Source organism: Clinocottus analis, unplaced genomic scaffold, assembly GCF_023055335.1.
Source record: "Clinocottus analis isolate CAN_PGR_092001 unplaced genomic scaffold, fCliAna1.0.p SCAF_22, whole genome shotgun sequence".
Classification (NCBI taxonomy): Eukaryota; Metazoa; Chordata; class Actinopteri; order Perciformes; family Cottidae; genus Clinocottus; species Clinocottus analis.
The window spans coordinates 5,151,177-5,163,651 of NW_027175954.1; the positions used below are offsets into that span (position 1 = coordinate 5,151,177).

The following is a 12,475-nucleotide window of genomic DNA, read 5'->3' on the forward strand; positions in this document are numbered from 1 at the left end:
ACGCAATGAAGGTTTTGCAAATGATTGTAATGTTGTTACAGCTATTGTGAGAATAAAACTTCACGAGGATAGCTTGAAGTTGTGTATTTTTCCTCACAACAAATGTCAAATTTTTCCAATTAGATAGATGGAACGAAATCTACTTTATTTATCCAATAATCACACAACAATGTGTGGGATTGTTAAGATTGTTTTATTTTCTAATACAGCATCCACGCCTTGTTTAATTGTTTGCATTAAAAACACAATTACTTGCTGAGTTATACATACTCATACCTCTATCCCCACCCCACCATATTTCCGTTTCATCAGAGCAGTAAAATACAGAAACTGTGTCAGTGTGGTATATTTTACATATGCTATATCTTTATTTCAATTAATATTCTAGGAATACTTTTGCTTTAACTTTGTTTCTAAAATGATGTCGAATAAATAGTTAGTTCCCTCTGCTTTAGATTATAACATTAACAAAAGTTTAAAACGCAAAGCTTTGACCACTAGGTGGTGCTCAATATCCAGACTTGCAACAACTGGGCCCACACTAGTGACAAACTATTGAAAACATCAGGAATAATCCCATTGTTGCATGTATGCCAATTTGCACTAAAGCAGTTGTTTGCATAGCAAACAAGATGACAGACAGACAGACAGATAAATAGACAGACAGACAGACAGACAGACAGATACATAGACAGACAGATAGATAGATAGATAGATAGATAGATAGATAGATAGATAGATAGATAGATAGATAGATAGATAGATAGATAGATAGATAGATAGATAGATAGATAGATAGATAGATAGATAGATCGATAGATAGATACTTTATTCATCCCCAGGGGGAAATTTCTATGTAGAAACAGCAAGCAAAGTTACAGAGTAAACAAACATACACATATGAAGTATGAAAAATGCTAAATATATACAATACAATAAAATAGCAGAGCAGAACATATTACATTTAAGAACATTAAACAACAAAGAAAATGCAAAGTATATTGGCCAATGTATGTATATGTATACTTCCTTGTGTGGTCTTAGTGGGTTTTGTGTCTTTTCTCTTGTTGATTTACATGTGTTATATGTACCCATGAGTCTGAAATAAAAGGAATATATATATATATATATATATATATATATATATATATATATATATATATATATATATATATACCTTTTGTATATTTTGTTTATGTAGGTTGCCTGAGCATGCATACTCTCACAACAGTCAATTCATAAAACATAAACCGACAGTTAACAAATTGCAGATTACATGAAAGTATGATGGAGAAAATGATGGAGAATAGTAGCGAAGTCATAAATAACAGGGGAAAAACAGAAGAAAAAACAGTGTGTTGTTCAATATACTACAGTGAAGTCAAATATTTTTGGGACAGCATTAGTAGAAAGTTTGGGAGGCGGGATTATTTGTCTGTCGTCATAATTTATGTTGCCTAGTGTAAACAGTCCATTGGCTGACTCTCTGTGAGGGGGGTTCCCTGCCCCAGATTGCAGGGGTAAAACAATAAATAGAACCTATCACTTTAAATCTGCAATCTCTGGGACAGCAGAGATCATACACTGTTAGTTAGTGAAGCGAGGAAAATATCACTATTACCCCTGGGACTTTTCACAACAGTTTACAGTCGGTTACTGGTAGATATTTATTAAACATAATTCTGTCTACATAGATAGGTCTTTCATACGGTAAGTGAGCCTCCTCTAAAGCTAAGCTACACGGCAGTTGACAAGCTAACGTTAACTGTACGAGCCAACGTTAGCTCGCTGCATTGTCTGACGTTAGTCGAAACCACGACCGTTCGCTAGACTGGAGGTGATCGGACAACGTTGCCATCTATTCCGGCATCCCGCTATTGTACAAGCGGCCCACGTTAGATATTTAGTTAGAGACCACGAATGTCAATTAAATGAGTCAAATCTGCCTTCCTTTGTTTTCTTTGAGCTAGCATAGCAATGAAATTGTTTCATTGATAATGGTTTGACAGTCGATATAAGTTCGGGGTAATTTATTTTAAAGTTTCAGGCAACTTCGTACCCCTTACGAGTTGTATCGAATGTGATTCAGTTGATCTGGAAAATGGTAGTCTGTCAATTGTGGAGCCTCCCTGGCGTGCCATGGATATAGTTTATTGGTGCAGTTACAATGGCTATCGCCGGGCTCAACGTTATGTCGCCTTGGTGGTTTTACCCCGCTTGCAATCAGCGTGCAAGTTGTGACTGTGTGATAGCACAGCAAATTAAATTTTGTCAGGTGTCAATTTTCTGTGCTTATCGACAATAACTGTATTTTTTTTAAATATGTTTATTCTGCTAATTTAAACCTAAACTGAAGAAAAGCGACGACGCCACAAGTTAGCTCACGCTAATGATAGCTAACCAACTAGCATGTCGCAAGCTTTGCATTGCTTTTCAGTTTGCCGGGCTAACGTTAGCATTTTGGTTGACAGCAAAGAGGCCAGTAGTTCAGAGTGTGCACTCCTTCCCTTGTTTTTGTAGTCTATAAAACGTTGACCTAGCTTACGGTGGAGGTGCGCAATTGATAGGACAGTAAGCTAAACTACAAAATGTGAATCTGTCATTTGCGACAAATGTGAGAATTGCCCAAATGTTGTTAGCATTGACATGAAAGGCCTAACTCGTACAGTAGGCCACCTATCTACAAAGGGACGCATGTGTGTAACTCATATGTGATGTACGATATACTGTTTAAAGGTGGGATCTAATTGTAGTGAAGTTTGTTCTACTAGATGCCAAACTTGTACACCTGCATCGATCGCTTCCCTTTTTTTAATCTACAGCCGGTTTCCCTCTTTGTCTCATTGGATGAACGTGATGGCGCAGTTGTGTGTTCGCGATAGCTAGTGTGTTAGCCAGCTAGCTTAACAGTCTGCTGCCTTTCTTCTGCTATATAATTGATGTGGATCTGATAAAACATGGCCTTAATGAGACCACAAAGTGAAATGTTGTTCCTAAAAGGAGATGTGATTGACCTTTGTACTTCCTGTAACGTTACTTGCTACTCAATCTGTTTACCTGAGCTACAACAAACGTTCACTACTACTAAAATGGTCTTCCTTGAAATTGCTTGACGTCAAATATTTCAGACAACGTTGGCGGTCTAACTGACACTAAGCTTATTTTTCAAGTCATGTCTTACACTCTGTGACCAATTCGTTATGGATGCATAGCCAATTACTACAGTCTTAGACAAAAGCTTTGCAGCAAAGTTAACCTTTACGAAAGTTCAAATGTTTTGTTCAAATTGGTTAGGAAAGTGTTTCTTCTTCATGTAGTATTTTTATGTAGTTAATATGGTGCACTTGAGTTGTATTGTTACACCAGTTTAAAATGTATTAAGATTCAATCTTGGAAACCTCCTCAATATAATGCAATGCAATTCATCAGCACCATACACTTTAGCCTCCAAAATGACCAACAAGTCCAATCAACGTCTAATGAAAAAACAAAATCATTTTATTAAAGACTCTTTAACCTTTTGTGAAAATAGTGTTTGTTGAAAGCAAAGACTGCAGCAAAGATTGCTAGACTGCATTGTTTTTTTTGTTTTTAAGTGTGTGTGCATGTGTGTCATTTTTACTTGTCATTATGGCAATTAATGACCTGTTTTTTTTCTGTTTCAGCACTTAATATTGTTTACCAAAGAAATGGTGATGGAGAAGCCAAGTCCCCTGCTTGTAGGGCGGGAGTTTGTGAGGCAGTATTACACACTCTTAAACAAGGCACCAGATTTTCTGCACAGGTAACTATCAAAATTGGATGTGGAAGAGGCAAAGTTTATAGATTTTGCTTATGCTGTTTAACCTTCCTTTTTTATGCCATTAGGTTTTATGGGAGGAACTCTTCCTATGTTCATGGTGGACTTGACCCGAATGGGAAACTGGTGGAGGCGGTGTATGGGCAAGCGGTAGGTTCAATGGCCTAATAATAATAGGTGATTTACACTGTAATAAGTGTATGGTACAATATTATTAATTGTGGCAAAGGAATAACATGGCTTATCTTGTTTCTTGGGAAATAAATTAATAATTGGCACCATTTTAGAAAGGAAGAAACAATGTTGACAGGAATATCAAATCGTATGAAATGTTGACATTTTTTTCTTTCATATACGGTGTATGTTGATTTGACTCTGACCAAAATGGAGTCGTCGCCTTGCTTAAGTGGTTGAGTCGAGTAACGAATGTGAAAGTAAACACGATGGCTGACCTCAGATTGTTGCTAACTGCCAAATTCTTGACATGAATAGGATTCAGATTTTTTAGCATGAAAATATCTTTTGATTACATTTTATTTATTTTTTGACTTTAATTTTTTTAAATTAATTTTTCTGGTTCTCCACTTGTCTCTGCATCTCTTAGGAAATCCACAAGAAGGTCATGTCCCTGCAGTTCAGTGAGTGCCACACAAAGATCAGGCATGTGGATGCCCATGCCACACTGAGTGATGGAGTGGTGGTGCAAGTCCTGGGAGAACTGTCAAACAATGGTCAGCCAATGAGGAAGTTTATGCAAACGTTCGTGCTTGCTCCCGAAGTGAGTACCGCTCTACCTCGTACTCTTAAGGTTGAGTGATGATATTACAATGGCAAATAGTTTTCTGGCTTAATGACGAGAAATTTAAATTTTGAACAAAAATAGTATCGGTTACTCTTGATATAGTGAAATTATTTCCACATCAATAATTGAGTCGCAAAATACATTTTATGGTCCTTCAATTTCAAAGTAGATGGCTTTAATTTCTTTAATGGGACACTGTTTGCATGACTCATTTACTTAGGGTTCTGTGGCAAACAAGTTCTACGTCCACAATGACATTTTCCGTTACGAGGATGAGGTTTTTGGAGACTCTGAAGCTGAGCTTGATGAAGGTAAGATATCAACAAATACACCAAACAGACCTCTTTTTTTTTTTTTTAAAGATTTTTTTTTTTCATGTTTCTGTGGTTAAATGTGAGGGTGATAATTCAAATAATTGACAAATTGTTTTTCTTTCTCAAATTTAGAATCTGAGGAGGAAGTTGAAGAGGAGCAAGAGGAGAGGCAGGCATCCCCTGAGCCACTTCAAGAAAGCCCCAACAGCACCACTTATTATGAACCTCACCCTGTCGCGTATGCTAAAACATCATCATATCTAAAAAAAAATATATATAGATTTGTGCAATTTTGCCAATTTACCCTTTTATCTATGCAAGTGACCACATCCTGATTTGTAATCTGTAGTAATGGAGTTGAGGAGCCTATGGAGGAGCCGGCTCCAGAACCCGAGCCGGAGCCTGAACCCGAGCCCAAAGTAGAGGAGATAAAGCCGGATGTAGATGAGAAGGTTCTAGAAGAAATGGAGGAGAAGGCACCGTCACCGGCCCCTGTGGAGTCCCCACCAAACACCCAGGAGCCTCCCAAGGTAAGCCCAATGTACCGCTGAGGTTTACTTGTCAGTGGTTAACATCCCTGAAGATGCACCTATTAATGTTAGAGTAAGGTGTTGAGTATATATTGCTGTTAACCGTGTTTTTTTTGTTTTTTTTTTCAGACTTTCTCGTGGGCCTCGGTGACCAGTAAAAACCTTCCTCCAGTCGCCTCCTCTGGAATCTCACCCCATGTTGTTAAAGCTCCAAGCTCACAGGTAACGTACCATTGAGAATTTAAAAAAAAAAAAGAAAAAAGTCTAAGAGCACGTGAGAAATGGTTCAAAATATAAGAAACTATCACAGTACTTTTTTCCATCATGCAATGCATTAAAGATGATGGTGGTGGTCAACGGCAGCAGTAGATAAAGTTTGTCCTTGGAGCCCCTTTTGACAGAACTGTGTGCTGGTTCATTTTTGCAACGCTTCTGTTGTGCAGAGGTTTTGGGCCAACAACTAGTACGGTTGTTGTATACTATATGGTCATATTGCTCAACCCTACCTCTTTAAACATGGGATCTTGTTCAAGAGATGGCCGACTTGAGAAACAAAATACATTTTAATTGACTTTTGCTAAAACCTAACTTTAGTAAGGATGGGCATTTACAGACTGTGGTGTATTACGACAACAAATGTTGGACTAAGCAGAGGCACCCTTAAGTGTTTTAAGTTGTTGGCACAAATTGACGTATAGACGAGTGAAATATGGAGTGGCTGAGGAGAGTAGTCATGCATTTTAATTAAACCCTCAACCTACAGCAGAATTTCAGTTTATGGCGCTATATGTTATGCAAATGTATGATTTCCCTCATAAAATATGGGTAAAGGGGCAGGGAAAAAAATGTATTCAAAAAGTTGTTTTGATTTCTCAAAGCAATTTTAACGGCAGCTAAGTGCTTTGAGATACTTAAAACTAAAACACATGGCTTGCTCAAGTGGGGTGACAATAACAGATTATTGGCACACTATATAAAAGCATTGATGCACAGGATGTATGGTTGATATGGTCTTTTTTGTGGGCTCTCCTCCCCACAGTCCAGAGTTGAAGCAAAGACGGAGACACAGACACCTCTTCGGTCCAGAGACCAGCGCACACGCGACAGACCAGCCTTTACTCAGCGAGGTCCCAGGCCTGGTAATACGAATACTCGTTCCTCATATTAAGGGTTTAGTTCTTTTGTCTTTCCTTTTTCCACTTGTTAAATTTGACCTCTGTCACTATTAGATGGTGTTGCACCTTCGGAGTCACAAACGGGGAAACCACACTTGAGTTTTGTTAACAAAGGTAAATGGGATCATTTCAGTCACATTTAAATTAATCTATATTTTTTTTTCATTTTCTTTTACCACTTGGTGAGAACATTAATCTAGTCATTGTCATCCTACTGGTGGTATGAGTTTTACTTTCTCGACGCAGTGGATTTAGCTTTCTTGGATTTTGATGCAGATTATGCATATAAACTGATCTGATGTGGTGTTCTGACGTCCAGGTGGCCGGGGAGAGGGTGACGCTGGAGACATTGACAACAGGCGGATTGTCCGATTCCCAGATAGTCACCAGCTTTTTGTTGGCAACCTCCCACATGACATTGATGAGAGCGAGCTCAAAGACTTCTTCATGAGTATGTTTCTGCAAAAAAAAAGGAACACTTTGTTAATACATTTTCTATGCTGTGTAAATTCAGTGTAAATAAATATTAGTTTAATTATACTTTTTGTTTTTTCTTGTAGCATATGGAACTGTTGTGGAGCTGCGGATCAACACCAAGGGAGTTGGTGGAAAGCTGCCCAACTTTGGATTTGTGGTCTTTGACGAGGCTGAGCCGGTGCAAAGAATCCTGGGAGCCAAGGTAGAAGGGGCATGTATTGACATTTATTTACCCACTTTCCATTGGTGGTGGTTTGGTGATACACATTCCTACAATGTGACCCAGTAGGGAGGAAAAACACACAGGAAATACCAAAAGCCTTTGTCTGTTATAATGTATATGTAATTTCACATTGTCCTGTAAGTGAAGGTTATCTGAGGCTATGGTCAGACCAACTATAGCATTGAGTTTAAAAATAAACGCAAGGCGCTGTCTTGCTCCACTGACTTAAGTTATATTCCAAGCCTGGAAAACTATTACTAGCAAGTTTCTCCAAAAGAGTAAATTGGCACAATGCTTCTGTACACCTGTCAAAGTATTCAAAATATAACATTTGATTGAACTTGTTTAATTGGCTATCACGGTGCATTCATCAATGCCTGCTGTGGCAACAGTTAAGCTTTTGTAAAATCAACTCAACACTTTCGTCTTAACCTGTGGTAAAAACTGGTCTCATTGATATGAATGAGGTGGCTGTGTTTTGTCCAAGTAATTTAAAATGTTCTGCAAAAATGGTAATCTACCTCGCAAAGTGATCCATTCTTAAGATTTTTAAAAAAAAATTTAAAGCCACTATTCAAAGTAACTGCTCGAAAATAATCTGGGTGTTTTGATATGTGAATAACTAGACTTTGTCTTGTTTGTTGTGACAATCGAGTTTTACAAAATCACCACCGGTGTGTGTGTGTGTGCTTGCATGTATTTGATTTATCAACACAGTGTTGATATATGACATTTTAATTGCAGCAAAAGAAAACTTTAGCCAAGATTAACTTCTGTGTAAGGTCTTTGTGTTTTTACCCCCACTGCGACACCAAACTGGCCTAATTTAAATGAATGAGGGGCTGCTTTTTTCATGCTGGGCTAAAGTCAATCTGACAACGGCCTTGAAATAAAGTAGTTTGACCCGGATCAACAGAGAACTTGTCGGGTCAGATCAGACCGGACCAGTGTGACACAGCAGTGCTTAAATGGTCTCTGGGACAGATTGACAAACTTGGATGTGCAAACCATTGAGTGATGTGGGCTGTGAAATGTATTTGGGTGGTTGGGGTACTATTTTGTTCTCGTTTCTCCCAAATTGATGGGGCTTTTCTCTCTGCAGCCGATCATGTTTCGAGGCGAGGTGCGTCTGAATGTAGAGGAGAAGAAGACGAGGGCGGTGCGTGAACGAGAAACCCGTGGTGGAGATGAGCGCCGGGACATGAGGCGCAACGACCGAGGCCCCGGAGGTTCCAGAGGCATCGTGGGAAGTGGAATGATGCGAGAACGTGACGGGAGGGGACCACCACCTCGAGGCGGCATGGCCCCTAAACCTGGCATGGGTGCCGGAAGAGGCTCTGGTGGCCAAGGAGAGGGTCGCTTCACAACCCAGCGCCGCTGAGAAGAGCACCACCTGCAGTGTGGAAGTAGTACCGGGTTCTTCATCTTCAACCGTTCTCGTTAACGAAAAGAAATCTTCATGTATGAACGTATATATTGGTTTTTGTTTTATTTTTTTATTTTTTTGTTCCCTCTTTGCTTTGGAATGTGACACAGCCTGTCAACCTTTGTTTGTGAAATAGACAAAACAAAATAAGCAAACAAAAAAATGCGCTTATTAGTTGTGAGCTGAGCATCCTTTTCGGGTATCTCAAGAATTCACAAACTTTAATTTGTAAATTTGTGGAAAAAAAGGCAAACCAACCAGGAGTAATCTGCCACATTAGGAGGGACTGATAAGACTTTTAACTACGATAATACAGCCCATCATTTGGAAAAGAGATTATATGCCTTGACTTAACTGGGGCGCTGCTTCACGAAATCCCTCTATTGCACATTTTATATGGTAGTTTTCTGCCCGTTACTGTTGGAAAGAGTGAGATGCAAAATTTGTGCAGTTCCAGGGGAAAAGCTTGCCTTTTTACTTTTTCCTTTTTGAGAGACCACTGCTTCAAAATTGCATAATGCACTCATCAATATGCACTAATGGGTACTTTTGTCGTATTACATTGACATCCATGCTTGGACCGCAGCTGGAGAGACCTGTTTTGTCTCAAGCGATACGACTTTCCGGGGCAGGCCTCGCTCACAGCCTGTCTGCTGTGACCAATGTACTTTTCACACTTTTGACCCAAAAGAAGCTTCAATTACTGCTGGATGGACAAGATGACGAGCAAATCTACATTATATTTTTCCTCATTTATAAATCAAATAAAAAAAATCCTGGACTTTCACCAAATGAGTGGCGGGACAAAGGATACACAAGTAACAAAGTCGAACAATAGAAGAGTGGTGGTAATGATGGCGGCTCGCTCAGTTTTTATTCTTTTGATTCAAAGCTTGTTTTTCTTTTTGTTTTTTCCTGCCAGCTAGACCACAAAACTGGGATGGACGACACCTCTCCCTCTTCCCTCCCTTCCTCTCTTAAGTGCAGAGTAACAGAATAAATGTACAGCAGAAATCATAGTTTACTGTATGTTTTGTTTTCTGTGTATATTTTTATTTTCTCAACTTGATAAAAGCATGAGTGGTGCCTTCTATTTCACCTTTTCCAGTCTTACTAGAGTAAAGCAGTTCTGTTATGGAGCTGCTCATTTTGAACTATTGTTTTTGGGATCAGATAGAAAAGTAAATTGCAGTATTCACACGTTTTAGGTAACTTTTATTTTCTTCAGTTGCATATTTCATTTTTCCATACAGTTTTACTACCTAAGATGAGCTGCTGTGAGTTTTGTACATTTGTTTTGTATTGTGTCTGTTCTGGGTTTTGTAGAGACAATAGGTGCCTCCAGTTCTGTTGTTAAATGGTTAAGAGGTATATTTGAAGAACACCCCCCCCCCCTCCCCACCCGCCTCCTCCTTCCTTAAAAAAAAGGTACATTAAAGCTATTGGGGGAAAATGCTTGCTCCTTTTGGTTTAACAAGTCACGGCTCCACACAACGATTTCACTGGACGAAGGTTTGCAGTTTGGAAAACGGAAAATGTCTCTATGTGATTCAGATTCCGTTGATACTTGTCAGTCGGACCATATCGTTTTTGAGACTCATGGTAGCACTTTGGTTAATCCCTGGACTCAAAAGTTGTCAGACTGTTCTTTTCTCAGCAAACAATTTTTTGTAAAGATCTGTGTGGGTGGGCTGGCCATAGTTCCAGTCTACCGACTAGCAAACAATTGTGCTCACTTTTCTAGCCGTTTATGCATTTGTATTTTCATATGCTGATTATTCATTGTGCTTACTTGTGTTCATTTTTTTCCTTCTTCATTCAAGGCAAGTCTGATTTGAATGAATTTGAATGCCATACTAGTCGTCTCTTTTGTCCTCTAAATGCATTTTCTTTCACTACTTGGTAGGGAGGGAAGACTGTTTGGTTTCAGCTGAAAAGGAAATTGTGAGATCTATTTTTTTTAATTTTTTTTAATTTTTTTTATCTTGCACTGAAATGGGAAGTGAAATCAATGTAGCATTTTTCCGGATAAATCTACTAATGAGGTCTTCCTTGGCTGGTGGTATTGCACTATTTACAACATTTCTGGGACGATCTGTAATTTTGAACACAGACTCACCAAATTCCTCATCTGGCAGTAAAAAGACAAATTAAGTGCTCATCTTGTTTCCGCATGAAATATTTGCTCTCTTGCCGTTTAAACAATTTGATGTACAGACATGGTATTTTAATGTAGTTTTCCACAGTAATGCTCAGCTGTCGCTCTTTGTAGAGATTAAATATTTTCAGATTAGTTTTCAATAGAGACCTTAATTTGTTACCATCAGTCTTTGACCTAATATTACAGAAAAAAAATACAGCTCTTTGATCCTTGAGTGTTTTTAACAGACAGTTTCTGATTGGTACCTCTACCCCGAATGTTTATTTGTCCGGTAATTGCTTACCTAAAGCACTTGACTGCAATCATACTTTTTACAGCAATGGTCAATGAAGAGGGTGACGAAGAAGAGCCATCATGCTTTCAGACCAATTTGTGTTTTTCACATTGTAATGGTGGCAAGATGTTTTGAGTATATAAATTTAGAGTTTGATAGTTCTTCTTTTTCACCGAGGTTTTCAACCCTCCCATCCTTTTTCCAAACCAAACCTTTTAAGATCTTCAATAGGAGAAGAAGAAAAAAAGAAGCTGAAAATGACTTTTCCCGGAAAGTTAATTTGAGTGGATCCTCATTGTGAATCATTCCAGTCCCGTTTGAATGGAAATAGAAGTTCCTTCTTGGCTTTAGCAGGTGTGGTAAACAGTTGGCTGCCATCTTAATTTTACGGTGTTTACCCTTTACTTGTTGCTAGTAAAAAAAAGTGTTGCAGGTGGAGAATCTTTTTTAGTTTTGTTCTTTTTTCCTCTCTATTTTGAATGTGTTGGACTTAACATACAATAAACTACTGATATCAGCACCACTCATACCGTTTGTCATGTTTACAGGTTCCTTCTTAAATGATAATTGAAATGACAAGCTATTGGTAGACGTTGAGGTTGCCAAAATGAACAACTCCGCACTTGTTTCCGGCAAGTTCTGTAGTATAAGAGTTGTGTTGTGGCGCAGCTTTGAAAGCTGAAGTTTTGTTTATAACCTGATTTTTGTTTTGAAGTGTTACACTCATGTTATTTATAATTTAAGGGGCACTCCACAAACAGACACAGACCAAGAACAGTTCAATTGTCAGGAGTAGTTCTACTCCGTCTGTAAACTTTGGACAAGCTTTGTCAAGTCCTGATACAATCCTAGTTTTTGGAATTTGGAGACTACAAATTAATCATTCAAGTTCTGTGTTACAAACTTTGAAATATAGGGGTGTTTAGCGGGCTGATCTGGTTATTGCGTAGCTTGTTTCTCGTGACCTCTCTTAACCTAGTGGAGTGTTAATTTGTGTCAGGTGTTGTATAACACTGTATTCAATGCAGTTAATGTATGCATGTATATAATCACACAGGATTGTATCATTTTATCAACATGATCTCAATTACTTTAATTACTGAGTGTGCATGAATCAGCTTGTCTTGTGGTGAATTGAGTGTGGAGAAACAAAGTTCGCAGAGAAACCGTCATAGCCCAGCCCAGAGCGTTGGCCCTGTGAGTGAAAAAACAGGTAAAGCTGAACAATAAGTAACCGGTCCTTCGAGTAGATATGGCAGATGCCATCGGGGCTGTTGATAAAGTTGAGGACACT

General features: G+C 38.6%; 1 protein-coding gene across 1 annotated transcript; it reads left to right on the plus strand.

The window, feature by feature from the left end:
- Positions 1-1,543: 1,543 nt before the first annotated feature.
- g3bp2a (G3BP stress granule assembly factor 2a) lies at positions 1,544-11,708 on the plus strand. Its single transcript, XM_068588800.1, has 13 exons — positions 1,544-1,710; positions 3,666-3,784; positions 3,868-3,949; positions 4,404-4,577; positions 4,822-4,912; positions 5,048-5,153; positions 5,265-5,445; positions 5,575-5,667; positions 6,485-6,584; positions 6,675-6,734; positions 6,940-7,071; positions 7,181-7,299; positions 8,423-11,708. Exons 2-13 carry the CDS (start codon positions 3,690-3,692, stop codon positions 8,699-8,701), a joined length of 1,512 nt encoding a protein of 503 aa, XP_068444901.1. The 5' UTR covers positions 1,544-1,710; positions 3,666-3,689; the 3' UTR covers positions 8,702-11,708.
- The last annotated feature ends 767 nt before the right edge of the window (positions 11,709-12,475 follow it).

Excerpts from the sequence above, each read along its gene's own strand:
- g3bp2a (XM_068588800.1), top strand. The coding sequence starts at position 3,690 with ATGGTGATGGAGAAGCCAAGTCCCCTGCTTGTAGGGCGGGAGTTTGTG. Across the intron at positions 4,913-5,047 it reads TGAAGCTGAGCTTGATGAAG|AATCTGAGGAGGAAGTTGAA; the intron begins GTAAGATATCAA and ends TCTCAAATTTAG. Across the intron at positions 7,072-7,180 it reads GCTCAAAGACTTCTTCATGA|CATATGGAACTGTTGTGGAG; the intron begins GTATGTTTCTGC and ends TTTTTCTTGTAG.